The sequence below is a fragment of the Pteropus vampyrus genome, unplaced genomic scaffold (assembly GCF_000151845.1).
Source record: "Pteropus vampyrus isolate Shadow unplaced genomic scaffold, Pvam_2.0 Scaffold7, whole genome shotgun sequence".
In the NCBI taxonomy this organism is placed as follows: Eukaryota; Metazoa; Chordata; class Mammalia; order Chiroptera; family Pteropodidae; genus Pteropus; species Pteropus vampyrus.
Window position 1 is genome coordinate 158890 of NW_011888788.1, and position 16687 is coordinate 175576.

At 48.6% G+C, this 16687-nt stretch overlaps 1 protein-coding gene across 1 annotated transcript in view; it reads left to right on the forward strand.

Moving 5' to 3' along the window:
• The window catches only part of LOC105298197 (tyrosine-protein phosphatase non-receptor type substrate 1-like), a 30180-nt gene extending 15263 nt beyond the window's left edge, over positions 1 to 14917 (forward strand). Inside the window, exons 4-7 of the mRNA XM_023536653.1 lie at positions 376 to 509; positions 3520 to 3544; positions 9760 to 9799; positions 12285 to 14917. Of these exons, the coding sequence (XP_023392421.1) occupies positions 376 to 509; positions 3520 to 3544; positions 9760 to 9799; positions 12285 to 12539 (454 nt within the window). The 3' untranslated portion in view covers positions 12540 to 14917. The remainder of the gene's footprint in view (positions 1 to 375; positions 510 to 3519; positions 3545 to 9759; positions 9800 to 12284) is intronic.
• Positions 14918 to 16687: the final 1770 nt, after the last annotated feature.

Here is a 16687-nt window from a genome sequence, read left to right on the forward strand (position 1 = left end):
CTGGCTACTGTGTGATACCCAGTCACAGATCCGGGTTTTGGATGGGCCTGTGTTGACATGGTGGCCACTCTGGTTCACTCATTTGAGGAGGATGTTTATGTTCCAAGGGAATGAGATTTCTGCCCACATTCTACAGATCGAGTTCCTTCATGGCTGTCAGCACCAAACAGTTTTCCTCCTGGCATCTTGGCATGGTTTTAATGCTGCCCGTGGGTAACCCACGTGGGGAAGTCTGTGCAGACCCATGAACATGCCCATGTGGCTCCAAACATCTGAGAAGGCCCAGCCAGTTGTTCTCAGTTATTGATGCCTGCCTCGTGGTGAAAAGAGGCAGTGGGTTTTAATTTTCTTTGTTTTCAATTAATGTGCATGAAGCCTCTATTCTGTCTGGTCTCTAGGTGAGAATAACAATTTGAATAGTATCTTTATTGCGGTGGGTGTGGTGTGTGCCTTGCTGGTGGCCCTACTGATCGCGGCCCTCTACCTCCTCCGATTCCGACAGAAGAAAGGTGAGTGGATTCCCTGCTTCTTCCCCAGGAGTTTGCCTCCGGGCTGTCCTTCCCAGAGGGAGAAGCCACTTGAGTACTTGGAGCTATATAGTAGGCACCGTAAGCCGTAAGGATGTCCAGTTACCTCTAGCAACAAGAAGTCCAGAGGTAGCAGTGCCATGGCTGACATGGCACTTTCACCAGGCTGGAATCTGGGTGGATCCTTCCCGCAGCCTTCCCCTCATGGCTACAAGATGGCCATAAATGTGCCGGGCCTCACATCTTCATGGGACCACTACTGAGGTGGAAAGCAGGGAGCTGTCAGGGTGGCAAGAGGATCTCAGGAAGAAAGAATATTTCCCAGGAGCCCTCTGGCAAACTTCTGCTTTCCTATGACCTGCCCAAGTTACATGCCCAGCCCCTAGGCAGGAGACTGGAAGGGGATAGGGTTAATACCACCACCTACCTGCAAGGCTGTTGAGAGGATTAAATGGCTGACTATACGTAAAACATTAAGAAAGTACCCCGCACACAGCAAGTGTTCAATAAATATAAGCTCCTGTCGTCAGCATTATATGTGAGGCCAGAAACATGAGCCACCTCCCTGGAAAGCTCCCCTCACAGTGGCAAAGTGTGCAGTCTTTGACTCGACAGCGGGAGCATACAAGTTCAAATGCAGGACATCGTCCGTGTGTGTGTGTGTGTGTGTGTGTGTGTGTGTGTGTGTGTGTGTGTGTGTGTGTGTAGTTGCTACTGTGGCAAGGCTTCTGACTTTAGATTCAGACAAACCAGGGTTTTTATAGGCTCTAAACAATTAGTTTAACTGACCTCCATGGGCCTCAGTTTCCTTACCTGTAAAATGGGTATAACAATGCCTATGTTGAAGGATGGTGTGAACCCAAAGAAGCTCATGGGAAATAACATGACACATTCTCAGTCCTCAGAAAATACAAGTTCTCTTTCCCATTCTCAGAGGAAACAATTTTAGGCCAATGTTTCTGGAACTTATTTGACTACAAGTGATAGAAATACATTTCATGTCTCAACCCAACACATACACACCCCTATGGATAAAATTAGAACTCTGATATTTTCATTTTTGTCATGTTCTATACTAAGTTCTCTTAAAAATGCTGGTTGTGAACTACCACGTGCCACAGCCTGCAAAGTGTGAAGTGTTGTCTTGAGCTGCCTTTCTGCATTCAGTCCCCCAGCCTGAGCTTGGATGGGCATGTTGTGCATCAGTCACATACATGTCTCTTCTGCACACCCTCACCTCTGCCCCCTAGGTGCCCCTCCATCCTGGGCTGGTTGGAAAGACTTAGCTGTGAATACTGGCCCAGCCTCAAGCTTCCATCCAGAAGGGCCAGAGTCAGGCTCCACATCTCTGGAATCTGGAAGAGGTTCTGCCAAATCATCTACCCGGGGTTTCCCTAAATTTCTGGAGAGCCCCTGCGCAGGAAGGAATCCTTCTTGAATGGCAAAGCAGGGTCCATTATCCACCAAGGATAACAAGCCGGCCCATCAGATGGAGCATTCATGGTAGCCATTAGTGAAATCTCAACCTCTCTTTAAAGGTTCATCTCTGAGCACCATGTCACTTCCAGTACATATGAACTCATTACTGTGGCTTAGGCATAAGTGAACCAGTGCTCTAGAGGAGGAACGGGGGTTTGGAGAGCTGCAGACAAAAGTGCAGGTCATCGAGCCCCTGAGCTGTGTGTACAGAGCCTAGATCTCAAACATAGGCTCCAGTGACAGGGACAACTAGCACTCATTCAGCTCTTCTGATGTGCCAGGTACTGTTCTCACCACAGACTTCTGCTGTGGTATTACTAACCTCATTTACATACGAGGAAACTGGAGCATGGGAAAATTATTAAACTTGCTCAGAGTCTCATAATTGGTGAGTGATGGGACCAGGATTCAAACCTTGGCAGTGGGTCTCCAGAGACCACTCTGCACATCACTTCCACTCTAATGAAATGCTCCCTTCTCCCTCATTGGTCCCATCCTCTACCTCAATACTCTCAGTGAAATACCTTAATTTCAACTCAACCACTTACTAGGTCTGTGATCCTAAGGAGTCATCCAGTCTCTTTGGTATAAAATGAGAGCAATTGGCGTCCTGTCATTGAATTCCCTGAGACAACTCATGTCCCAAAACTTTTCAACCCACCAGCCTCCATTCAAACATTAGATGCTGAGCTATAGCCTTCCCAACTTGCACCCACTCACCTAAAAATCTGATACCTGTCCAGGCACCAACCATTAATCTGGCAATAAGAATTCTTGCATTGTAGCAGCCTCCAGCCTGTTAACATGTGGTACAGAGCACATTTCAGTGTGCATGTTGCTTTTTAATTACAATTTTGCAGTGAAATTCAACTCAAATGGTGGCCGAACCCCGGCGGCTTCTCTGCTGGATGCCCCATATCACAGGTTTAAAAAATCCCTGAACCAGATGGACCCTTTCTTTCTTCCCAAGATCTTTTTTTGGAAAGTGGTAACATGAAGATAAATGCGTGTCCAGCCCAAACTTGTGAATTAGAAAGCTGAAATCCTAACTCAGAGAGGGAAAATGACCCATCCATGGTCACACAGCAAACAAGTTGGTGGCAAAGTGGGATTCACACCCACTCCCTCCACTAGCAGCCCAGCTTAGAAGGACCCACACTGGCACCCAGGATTGCTCTAGGGTCTCGGGTAAGGCGTGTGGTGAATGGAAGTGAGGCCCAGACGGAGGTAGAGCAGGTGGCCCCTCCCAGGCTGAAGGCTGCTTTCGGATCTGACCTTTGGCAATTCCCAGAAGTAGGAAGGCAGGAAGGCCCAGCACACTGGTTTTCCTCAATGGGAGATAATGGGCCACCCCACTGAGGCAAGCATGGGGTTTTCTGTGTTTGGAAGGATATAATTTCAACAATTTCTCCCCATGTCACGAGGCAAACCTTTGCACCCCCCCCCCCCAAAAAAAGGTTACATAAGAAAAGCATGGGTTAAATAACTGGCTTTCGTTTCTTCTCTCTTTCAGCCAAGGGATCTACTTCTTCCACAAGGTAAGTGCATTGCTGGGCTAGGATGCTTTTGCAATTGTTATTTAGTTGTTCGATAGCCCCCAAAACTGCAAAGTATAATCCATACCCGCTGACCCTGTACCAGTCAACTTTTCTGTGTCTTTCTTTTCTAAGCTCCTCATACCAGGCCCGTTTTTTGGTTTTGCTTTGTTTTGTTTTGTTTCTGGACCCATTTTTAATTATGGTCTCAAATGAGGAGATTTCTCTGCACAGAGGCACCAATTGCTTGTGTGCTGTCCACAGACAGCGAGACTCTTATTAAATCCTGTTTGGACTGTGATGAGGCCTCCTACACATGCCTCCTATACTTTGCTTTTTCCTTCATTCATTAAATATTTATTGAGTACCTTGGCACGGGTGGCCCTGGGAACACCGGGTGAGTAGGATAGAAAGCACCTGTGCCTTCCTGAAGCCCATGCCCTGGTCAGAGGCTAAGGCGATGACATTATATCACAGATGGTGCATTCATTTGTTGATTCATATTATCAGTGATTTTTACTGAGACCCTACTATGCACCAGCTCTGTTCTGGGTGCTGGGGATACAGTGAATAATAATTAGTGAATAATAATTAGTCTGGGCCTAAATGGGGCTCAGACACAAGTAAGAGAAGCAGGCAGTAAGTACAGAGGTAAAATGATATATAATGTCATGTCAAATGGTGACAAATCAAGTACAGCGAAGGGATGGAGATTTATTGCAGGGCTATTTTAGGTAGAGGAAGGGGCCTCCTCTGAGGAGGGGTAGTGATCAGGGTCCTGAGCTGGGAGCTATGAAGCAGAGGTATGTGCTGGGTGAGAAAGGCAAGATGTGCCAGGAGGCACAGAGAAGGCCTGTGCAGCTGGAATGAGGGGAAGGGCAGGAGGTAAGGTCAAGGAGATGCAGGTCCATGGTCTCTTAGCTGAAGCGCATGCAGTCAGATGTTACTCATCCAGACTTTTCATCTTTTAGGAAGGCCCCCAGTATTCACCCTGGTAGAGTAGAGGCAGCACCTCATAATCTATCATGTAAATGTATCTGCTTAGAAATGTATGAGCATCCATACTAAGGGCAATAAACAAAAATTATAAATAGCTTCATTTTGGTTCAGGTCAGGTTTTACCACAAAACAGATTTTGCAAATCTTTGAAATTTTTAGAGCTTAGTGGATTTCAGAATTCCAGAGCGGAGACTGAGACATCTGGAGTGGAGGCCAGCAGTCAAGGACCTGTGGCTGTTAGAACTTGGAGTTTTATCTCTACTGGGATGAGGAGCCATGAGAGGGAGAGGGTCTGACTTTAATTTTAAAAGTATCACCCTGAGTGTCGTGTGGTGACCAGGCTATAGAAATTGAGGGTGGAGGCAGAGAGGCCAGGGAGGAGGCCGCTGCAGTGGTCCCAACAGATGATGGTGGCGTGGACCAAGGTGGTGGGAAGGGCTGAGAAATGGTCAGATTCTGGATATATTTGGGTGGTACCAAGAAAATTTGCTAATAGATTGGATATAGAATCCCAAGGTTGGAGGCAATGGGGATACTGTGCGTGTGTGTATATCAAGTACACTCTTTTCCGAGGGCAAGACTTGGCTTCCATCTTTTGCCTAAACACCTTCGGTGGTTCTCATGGCCCTCAAAATAGTCCATATGTCCTACTGAGGCCCTCAGGCCCCTCGCGGTCCAGCCCCTGCTGACTTGGACAGTTTCACTTTTGGCCACTCCCCAGTGTTTAAATTCTGTGGCTCAGCCATGCTGCACCCCCTCCACTTCCTCCTGCACGCTGCGGCCTTGCTCTCCTCCTAGCCCTTGGAGGAGGCCGGCCCCTCGCCCTGAGGTGCGCTCCCCCACCCCTGCTCACACACCACCCGAGGTCCCCACAGCTCCAGATGGAAGCAGTCACAGTGGGCTCCATGAATAGTGCCCCCCGGAGTTGTGTGACATGAAAGCTAGAGCAGCACCCCTTCTTTCACCTGGTTGCCTCCCGCTCTTATTTCTGGGTTCAGCAAAGGCATTACCTTCTTGGGGATCAGCAGCCCCTCATGTGAGCCCTCCTGGTGCCCTTGCATTGACATCCTGGTGTGTTCGAGCTATCTCGGCACTCATCCCCAGATTATAACCCATCCCTCTTGAGGGCAAGGATCATTTCCCTCATGTTCACTGCTAATAGCTGCTGAACGTGGCACTGTGCCTGGAATGGAATAGGTGCTCGGTAAGGAACAAATGAATGAATAAGTGAATGAAAGCCATCCCAAACCACTGCAGCAATCTCCTCCTCCTTCTCCGACTCCCTAAACTCAGTGGCTTCACGGCCCCAAATATGAAAGTATCTCTCTTTTGTGTTTTGTTTTTATTGTTGTCATTATTTTTTACTTGTCTTATCTCCCCAATTAAACAATAAGTTCTGAAAGAAAAGGGCAGTATCAATAGTAATAATAACAGCAGCATCAGCAGCTAACATTTATCGAAGACTCACTGTGTTCCAGGAACTGACCTATGCCTTTTACCTATATTAGCTCAGTGGTGATTTAATTATCTCAAAAAAACAAAAACAAAAACAAAAACCTATGATTTACCATTATTCCAATTTAACTGAATAGTGGTTCTCAAACTTCAGTGTATAACAGAATCCTCTGGAGGGCTTGTTAAAACACAGAATTCTGGGCCCCATCCTCCAGAGTCTCTGATGCAGAGACTTGTATTTCTAACAAGTTCTCGGATGGTGCGGATACCACTGTTCCCAAGCCAGACTTTGAGAACCCCTGTTCTAACAGGTTATTATTGTCCCTGGGTGTGGTTGAGGAAACTGAGGCTCGGAGAAGTCATGTGACATTCTCAAGGTCCTACCTTGTAAGTGCTGGCACTGCGACTCCCACCCAGATTTCTCTGACACTCGAGCTGATGCTCTTTATCTGTACCCATGCCTCTTGCTGCCGATTTCTTCTTCCCCAGAGAAGCCAGCCGTTTTCTGCCTGTTTTTTATTTTTCCAGCGTGAGCCTACCCAGGGAGCCGTGAGATCACTTGTTCCCTTTCATCTCTCTAAAGCAAAGCGATAGCTAGCGAGCAGTAATGGTGTTTTCCCATGTAGCAACTGCTTCCACTTGGTTGGCTGGGATCAGACACTTTCCGGAGGATGGTGGTGTGGGTAACACTGAGCATCACAGGGAGGGCGTCAAGGGGGCTGCCGCTGCTGTGAGCTCAAAGGGCCCTTTAGGCTGCAGGGCCAGTGGAGGGACTGGCTATTTTCAACCTCCTGGGTTAGGAACGTACAGGCAGAACATCATCTGTAATCTTCCCCAGCTCAGACGACAGAAAAATGTGTCTCGCTCCCTTAATTGGGCACTGGGGTTCATGCAGTTAGCCATTTGTTCACTTGTCAAACATTCACTACGTTTATTCTTGGAATATTTAGGGTTTCCTTGATTCTTTCATTTATTCATCTGATGGAGCCCAGCTCAGTGCCAGGCCTTAAGCCGGGAGATTGCAAAGGAGAATAAAAAAAGACACTAGCCTCGGTCTCATGGTACTTTTGATCCGATGAGAGAGACGTTTATTCATTCATTCATCCTACAAAAATCTACAGTGAGCTAACGAGGCACCAGCCTGTTACTGGGTGTCAGGGCTCCAGTGATGAAGGAGATGGGCCTAGTTCCTGCCCACGTGGAGCTCACGGTCCATTGGGTGTTAGGTGACCAAACAAGCCAGGAGGTTAATACACAGCATGATACAGATGCCGACTATATAAAATAAAGCTAGGCATGGGGCAGAGCAGGAAGTGGGGTACACTGGGCAATCAGGGAAGGCTTGCCTGAGGAGGTGACATTTAGAAGATAGCGGAAAGGTGAAAAAGCTCCAGCCATGGGGATATCGGGGGCAAGAGTAGACCAAGCAGAGAGAACAGTCAGTGTTAAGACCCCGAGGCAGAAGCAATTGGACGTGTTCATGAACATGGACAAGGCCAGGGCAGCTGAAGTGGAGTGGGCCAGGGAGAGAGAGATGGGAGACTAGAGCAGTCCGTCGGGGCAGGTCATGTGGGAATGTGGAGATGGACTTAACTGTGTGGGGAGAAGGGGTTAGGGTTTTGAGCAGAATAAAAGATGTGACATCACCTAGGCATTTTACATGTGGAATAGTGTACAAAGGGACAGAATAGAAGCAGGGACACAGGGAGGCACCTCAGGGATCTAGGGAGCTGGGGGAGTGGAGGTGATGGCGTGCTCGGGTTTGAAATGTACTTTGGAGACAGAGTCAACAAGTCTTGTGGTGGATTAGATGTGGGTTGTAAAGGAGAAGAGAGGAGACTCAGGGGTGGTTCCCACTTCCTCAGCACGAGCACAGGGCTGAGTAATAGCAGTGCCACTCACTGAGATAGGAGAGACCCAAGGAGAAACAGAGACACACACACAAAATTGATGATTTCTTCCTGTCTGAAATACTACTGTGAAAGAGAGGAACTCGGTGTTTGGAGAATGGAGTTTGAAGGTTCAGTGACAGTTTCCCCGAGAAAGGACTATTTGAAACAGGATCTGAGGGAAGAGAAAGAGTAAACTAGATGAAGAGGCAAGGGGCACTGAGCGTGCAAAGGCCCTGGGGCAGCCTGGCTGGCATTCATTCCAAGTCGCTTTTGAGTATTTTTTGAGCACCCATGTGGTGAGGAAACATGAGAGGAAGACAGACAGATTCATAAACCATATGGGAGAATATGCAAGGAGGTTTGATGCTGTCATGAAGGGGCAGCCTAGCCTGCCCATCACTGTCGCAGAAGCCTCCCCAAGTGTGTGAAGCCACACTTGAGTCTTGAAAGATACACAAAAATTAAACAAGAGAAAAAGTGGTCAAGATGGTCATTCAAGGGTATTGCTGACCCATAAAGTATGTTGCATTGTGCAGCCCTGTTGAAATATTCGGTGGGAGGCTAAGTGAGTAAATGAGGGCAGAGGAGTGAATGAGCCTGTGGGGAGGGGAGTCAGCAGGGACCACATGGGGTTTACGAGCTGGATGATGAGTTAGACTTGAACCCAAGGCAGTGGGGGCTCCAGAAGGCTTGGAAGCTGGAGGAGTGTGGATACGTCTGCATGAGCTTCCTTACCAGACAGTGTCCCTGCCCCTGGAGGGCCGTTTCTGTGGCCACGTGGGGCCTGTCATGCCCCCGAACTGCTTTCTGAGCCAAGTGCTCGTGCCAAATCCATTAATAATCCCGCGGCCAAGCCCCATTGCTCATTTATGACATTATCCAGGCTAACATCCCCAGAGTCGCCGACTGGAGAATTTACACAACTCCGGCAGAACCAGTGGCTCTGGTTTGCTCACCACCTTGACCATGACCCTGCAGTGAGCCAAGGCACAGCCTCCAATTACAGAATCAAGTGCATGAACAGCTTCTTTGATTAACCAGGGCACTTGGTTCCCCCCCCCCTCTCTCTCTCCTTTTTTTTTTAGTGATAACACCTAGATGTGTATAATATAGAACATTTGGAAAATATGGGAAACTAAAAAGAAGAAAAAATTCCGCCCAAAGACCACTCCTGTTAGCATTTTACTATCTTTCCTTCCAGTGTTATTCACACGTTTTTCATAATTGAGATTATTCCACTGAGAATTTTGCTGTTTCGCTTATCTTTCAATATAATTATTTGTAATAAAAAAGAAACCTCTTCATAAACCTTTTAAATCTTTATCTATGAGTCTATTCTCATTTTCTTAACCAGTCCCAATTGGCAGAGCTATAAGATACAGACCTCCCTCCCCTGCCCTGCCCTTCGACAGATGCTTCTGTGCCCATTTCTATATTTTGAATTCCACCCCCCCCACCACCAAATGCAATTATGAGTCAGAAGATGAAAACACCTTCTAAGCTCTTGATTTGGCCAAGCTTCTTCCCAAAAAGGTTGTACTGACTTACCCCTCCCACCAGCAATGTGTGAATGTGCCAGTTTCACCATACCTTCCCCAGCACCGTGTATTATAATTTTTAAAGATCCTTGCCGATAAAGGAGGTAAAAAAAAAAAAAAAAGTTTGCTAGTGCATTGATTAAAATGTCCTTTTAGTGAGACTGACTCTTTTGTCCAAACATTCTTCGATAAGCAGTTGTATTTCTGTTGTGAACCACTCACCCATGTCCTCCACCCATATAGGAAATGGAACCTCAATGTTATTCTTATCAATTTACATGAGCGCTTGAGATAGGGAGGATATTTTTATCTTTGTGTCTCTTTCCTTTTTTAGGTTGCATGAGCCCGAGAAGAACGCCAGAGAAATAACCCAGGTACAGTCCTCGCTGAGGCGCCCTTCCTGGGAAACTCAGTGGTGTGATTTTCTTGCATCAAGCAGAGTTGCGGATCTTGTTCTAAATTAAGATTCCTTCCCCAGGGTGGGAGGGTGCGTTTTTCCCTTGTCCTCTGCACATTCTCTCCCTCTGCTCCAGCACATTCTCTCCCTCTGCTCCAGAGAGTCTGTCTCCACCTCCTTGACTCAGTGCCACCCATTGCACAACGCCGGGGAGCACCCTTCGCAATGTGTTCTATGTACATGGAGCCAGGCTGCAGTCTTCCTTAGTGCGGATCGCATCCTCCTGCCTCCATGCTTTTCCCCAGGCCAGCCCCTCCGCCAGGAGCACCCTGCCCAGCTCACCCCGAGCTCCTCCTTGTTTCTCACACGGAGTAACACACAGTGCTGCCAGTCTTTCTTGCCTTTGCTCATGGAAAGATCCTGTGTCACTAATTACCTCCTGCAAGGACAAACTCCCTCCAGCTGGCAATGTCTCCTCATTGCCGAGGAGATTTCACAGGCAGCATGGTTGGCCTGTTTCCGGAAAACCCAGCCTTGCTCCTTACCGGCGGACGTTGTCAGACCTCGGAGGCAGAGAGCTCCCCTGCGTCTTGTAACAAGACAGGCTCTGCCCTGAACCAGGAACAAGAGGGCACCAGCTGTCCTTGACATTTTCCTGGCTGTTGTCATCATTTTACATGTAATCTGTTGAAGAGAGACAGGGCTGGTAAAAGGCATGATATTTGTAGACCAGAATGCCGTGGCCTGCTCCTCTGATCCAGTGTGGCCCCCCAGCAGCCCTGGGCACGACCTCAGGTGGTAATTAGAAGACGACTTCCAATCATGGCACAGGGGGACCTTCTCCCCAGTCATATTACCTCTGGACTTCTTTCTGGAATCTTCTGGGGGAAAGAATGACAGTAAAAAGAACTGGTCACTAAAACCTGTGCAAAATTTAGTCAGCAAAGACTTACTATGTGCCCGGCCTTGGGCAGTGAGCAGGGCAGCCACGACCCAGCTCTTGTGGAATTTGCAGCCCTGTGTCTGGGATGCCTGGTGCCAGGTGCCAGCCCTTGTCAGGAGAAGGATTTAAGGCTGTCGGTGAAGGTTTCCGAGAGAGAAGTGTGAGCGTTCAGGGTTCGGGACAGAGGAGCTGCATGGTCAGAGCACAGCTTTAGAGTCCAACAGACTTTGGCTCTTCTCTAGCTACGTGACTTTGACCAAATTTTTTAACCTCCCTGGGTCTCAGTTTCTTCATCGGTAAAATGGAATACATAATTCCTACCAAGGAGGGCTGTGAGAGGGCCTAAAGAGGGCCATCCAGGTGATAGCATGGTGCTTCTAAGCCCTCGGGAACTGAGATCTGTGGTTATTATCGTGTACCCACCAGAAGGTACCATTGTGAGGAGCTCCTCCCCGCTTCTGCAGCATAGGTGTGGGGCATGGAACGAGCAAAGTGTATCATTCCTGATGGGTAACTTTAAGATGCAGTCGTGAGTGATAAGATTAGCAAATGGGAGATCGATGTTCAGGTTTGCTGGTTGATTACGACCATTTATGGAACATATGTGCTCACTCAGTAGATGCCAGGCTCCGTTCTAAGAGCTTTACCTGGATGGTCTCATCCGATTCTCACAGCGACTCTGGAGATAGATATAATTATTATCCCTACTTTACAGATGGGGAAACTGAGGCCCAGAAAGGGTAAGGGAATTGTCAAAAGTCCCCCAGCTAGAGAGAACAGATCCAGGATTTAAACTCAGACTTCTGACTGCAGAACCTTTACCGCCCTGATAACTGGTGTCTTATTCTCACATGCCTCATTCTCTGTCACCCAGTCCCCAGCTTCACCTTGAGTGGGGCTGAAATTGTTGCCATTCATTCAACACTGATTAGGCTTCTTCTGTGCCAGCCTTTGTTTCTGAGTCATACAAATAAATACCTAGTAAATATTTGCTGGATAAATGAGTAAATGAAGAAATGTCCCCACCCACTGGGGGATCAGCATCTACTCGGACCACCAAATGGTCACAGTCTTAGATGATGGGTACTCTAATGGAGAAACGTGGGCTGAGGAAGCACAGAGAAGGAGCCCTGGACCCAGCCAACAGGAGGGTCTCAGAATGAAGTGATGCTCATGCTTAAATGCACAGAGTGGATTGGGTTTCCTTACGAGGAGAAGAAGGAGAACGGATGCTAGGCAGAGGAAGGAGCATTGGCAGGGCAGGACAGAATCGTGGGAGGTGACGTTGATTGAGGTGACCATACTAGCCTTTAGGAAGATCCTTCAGGCTGTGAGAGGAGGGAGGTGGGCTGGAGGATAAGGCTGGAGACAACTAACCTTGGCCAGAGAAGAGCTGAGTGTGAATTAGAGCTGAGTCAGTGGAGGCCAAGAGGAAGGAGACAGAAGCATTCAGATGTGGTACCTTTGAGTGGGTGAGAGGCTAGGAGCTCCAGAATGACCTTGCCTTCGTCTCATTTAGGTCCAGGACAACAATGACATCACATATGCAGACCTGAACCTGCCCAAGAGGAAGAAGTCAGCCCCCCAGGCCACCGAACCCAAGATCCACACAGAGTATGCCAGCATCCAGGCTGTCCCACCGCCCCCGTCTGAGGACACTGTCACCTACGCCGACCTGGACATGGTCCACCTCAACCGGGCCCCCAAGCAGCCAGCCCCCAAGCCTGAGCCATCCTACTCAGAGTATGCCAGTGTCCAGGTCCAGAGGAAGTGAAGAGGGCCTACATCGTCTCTGGGTCTGTGCCCATGAGCCTTCTTGTCCCATGTGGGGCATCTGTAATGAAGACAGCCAGCCCAATTCCCGGAAGGCCGGGGTGGCGCCGGTCCTAGGACCCAAGAATGAGGCTAGCTCTTGTCTCCACAACTCACCTGGCTCTCCAGTATTTCCAGGGTAGCCACAGCCCCCTACATTGCCACACTTGGAGGCTGATGTTGCCAGATCAGCCATGGAACCCCCCTAGGAACTGGTCAGAGCCACTGGGGGTCCAAGAACTCTCATGCCTCTCTCCATCAACCGTGGGTCTTGGCGACTCTTGACTGCCTTCTTGATGCTCTGCAGGCTGATCTTCCAGGGTGTGGAGGGAGAAAAACCCTACCTCCTCTTCCCACCACCACCACCACCACCACCCAATGGGAGCGTTGGGAAAAGTTTTCTATTTAGATTGAACTGCCCCATTCATGGAGAAGCTGGAAAAAAAAAATCTGGGACTGCATCCAGAGACTCAGTGAGGTTGCCACCAACTGTCCTGGCCTCCCTATCCCTGGACTGATGAGCCACAAGCCCTGGGGAGGAGAGGACCCTCTGAGGAACCCTCCACCACCACCAAGGCCTGAGGAACAAGGCCCTCCTCCTCCTGCCCTCTGAGACTCCTTGAGGACCCAGCATCCTGGCAGTGACACTCCATACGGACCCACCTCTCTTTTCTCAACCTGAGCTTGCTTCCCTCAGCTAGCACTAACTCAGCAACATCTCGCTGTGGACACCTGTAAATTATTGAGAAATGTGAAACGTGCAATCTTGAAACTGAGGTGTTAGAAAATTTGATCTGTGGTGTTTTGTTTTGTTCTGTTTTTCCTAAAACAACAGCAGCATCATCTTGGCTCCTTGTCACGTGTTGAAGTACATGGTTGGGTCTTGTGCCGTCTAAGGTTTAGCAGTTGGTTTCCTGGAGGGCATATCTTACGACAGAAACTAACTTCATCTATGCCCCAGAGCCGTGAGGATGGGGAAGAAGGTTCCAGTTTGGCTGCTCCATGGAGACGCTTACACTTCTCTCCAGGACTCAATCGGCCACGTTCTCAGCCGAGCCACGTGGCTGGTACGACTGCCTTCCTGCCCGCTGTGTGGTAAGTCCAAACCTGCCAGTGCTTCTCTAGGCTGCCTCCTTCACCATGCAGTCTTGTTGAGACCTAACGCCTCAGTTCGCTCACCCAGAAAGAGGGGAGAGGACAGATGCCTTCCATCACTCCGCCTCCCCCGCCATTGCTCGCAAGCACTTTAGAGCCATGCAGGGTAGTAAGCTGTGCCTGGCTGTTTCCCCCACCCCTTTAGTAACCTTCCCTCATTCCAGCTCTCTGAGCTGATCTCTACAGGAGGAATCTTCCATTTCTACTCTCAAACCCTATTGGGATCAAACTGGAATAAATCCAAGACAGCCAGAAGGACTGGGCAGCTGTGAAGTCAAGACTGACCCGCCTTGCTGTCCCTCTATCTCAGGAGGTTGGGCAGAGACTGTGACCCATTATCCTCTGAGCCCCACCCTTCCAATTCAGTGTAGGGGCCTGGCTGGGCCCAGGGCAAACAAATGTTGCATTCTGTGTGTGTTCAGTCTTCACGTGTAACTGATCAGCTCTTAGAGCTGAGACACTAATCTTCACTGCCCCCCACACACACCCACCTGAGTCCAGCCCTTTGATGCCCAAGAGATTCCTGGCTCGGGCCATTGGAGCGAGAAGCTGAGCCATCCTGCCTGTCAGCATGTCCTACAGGTGGAACTCCGGGAGCTCAGCACACACCCGGCTCTCTTGGGGCAGTGATTTGGTGTTTTACATAATGGCATCCAGGAATGAGCTGAGCCAACAGGCCATGTGGGCAGCTTTGGCCCGACGAGTCAGAGTGTCTCTGTGGCATCTGGGAGCGCAGTGGTCCAGCCACCTGGCTCGGGCTTTTTCCAAATTCCAAAAGGTTGACTTGCAAACTTTCATCTCCATCGCTTCAGCACAGAGAGAGCCCATGTGCGTGAGCGCACACACACACACACATACACACACTCACACAGAATCTTAAAAGGATGTTTTTTTGGTGCCATTTTAATTTAATTTTATTTTGAATTTTGGAAGAGGAGTAAAGGAATGAGGCCAAGGAAGCGATGTAGCTTTAGCTCCATCCTGGCAGCCTGGAGAGTCTCATACCTTGTGTATCGAACCCCAGGAAAAGGAAGAGGTTAAAACAACAGTGCGGAAGGAGCGTGGTTATCGGGAGTTTATTTTAAGACGCTGGGAAGGAAACAGGCCCCATTTTGTATATAGTTGCAACTTAAACTTTTTGGCTTGCAAAATATTTTTGTAATAAAGATTTCTGGGTAACAACGACCCCTTTGGGTGTTGAGTGTCCTTGTCTCTGTGAGTGTGTCCCGCTGTCACCTGGGAGAGGATCACATGTGGCCCTAGGGCTTGGCAATGATTGCAGTGTCTGGTCCTCTCTTGGGTTTTATATAGACACAAAGACTTTGTTTCTCTGGCTCAGAGGGAGTCAGTGTAAGGTTGTGCCCAAGACACCTGCATAAGCAGAATTTCAACAGACAACTGAGTTTGAATCTGGCTCTGCCACTTCATAGCGGCAGAAATTCGAACCACTCACCTCTCTTAGACTCAGGACCACCATCAGCACAGTGGGGACAATAATATCCCCAGCCAGGGTTACTGTGGGTATTAAAGGGTGTCATGGGGTGCAAAGCCTCGTGCTTGGTACACAGTTCTTCACTAAGCATTGGGTCTTTCCTCCCCACCCTAAACATTGTACAGCAAGGTCTGGTCACCCCTTACCACCGGTGGGATCTTGGAGAAGCAGAATCTCCTTCCTTCTCTACTGAATGCAGAAACCTAATGTTTGTCCTGGAATATTCTTGCCAGGTGATTCATGTTAGTATATAGTAGGTGCTCAATAAATGTTAGCTTCCTTACCTCCCTTCCATTAGTATATTAAGAATATTAATGACGATCATATTAATATTTAGTGCTTAGTATGTGTTGGCACTTTTCACTGATTAACTGCTATAAACCCCACAACTCGAGGTAGGTAATATTACTGACCTCATTTTACAGACAAGGCACAGAGAGGTGGTGAAACTTATACAGGGTCACACAGCTAATGCTAGGACTCAAACTCCAGCTGTCTTACTTCAGTGCCCAACTTCTAATCCTTGAGCTCATATCAATACATCATGTATTGTTACTGACTGTGCAATATGATAAGTAATATGCCAAGTGCTTTACAGTTATTAACTCATTTAATCCCCCAACCACCATGTGAGATAGGAACTCTTATTATCCCTACTTTACTGATGCGTAAACCAAGGCACAGAGAAGTTAAATCATTTCCCCAATGTCCCATGGCACAGCCAGGGTTTGAACCCAAGGAGTCTGGCTCTTCTCCACCACGCTGTGCTGCCTTGTTTAATTCTCATCGCTATTAGCAGTGCTTGTGCCCATTTTTCAGAGAAGGGAAGTTGATGCTCATGAGCTAGCTAATCTCACACAACAAATCTCTAGTCAAGCTGGGACTTGCAGTCAGATCCACAAGCATACCTGGGACCATCCCTGGGCCCTTGGCTTGGTCCATGTGATTAAAGGACACCTGATGTAAGGAGCCTCCTGCAAGGCTCAGAGGTCACTTGGCTCACAGGCCAGGACCTTGGCTGTGGTGGAGAACTCAGCTCTCCGTGCTGCTTGCAAGGATAAGGTGTTCAAGGTATGAATACAGGCCGAGTGAGCAGGGAAATGCCTTCTGTTTTCTGGGAAGGTGGGGGATGAAGAACTTCGCGTCCAGGCAAGGAGACTTGGGGGATGTATTTCACGTAACACCTGGGCCTGGCTCCTCCACCACCTGAATCTCCAGAGCTGTAGGTTGGCAGGTGAAACCTAAGTTGATAGGAGCCAAGTGATCCTTTTCCCGCCCGCTAGGAAGTCAGTCAGGCATTTGGCATTTATCAGGCACCAAATCTGGGTTCCTCATGCAAAAGAGAACGGTAAGGAACCACCCCCTCTGTGAGGATCTAGAGACCATCTGCAGCCCCTGCCCACTTTACATGATGATCAGGAAAATCTCTGCCCCCTTCTCAAGATTCTAATGCCCAGCTGGAA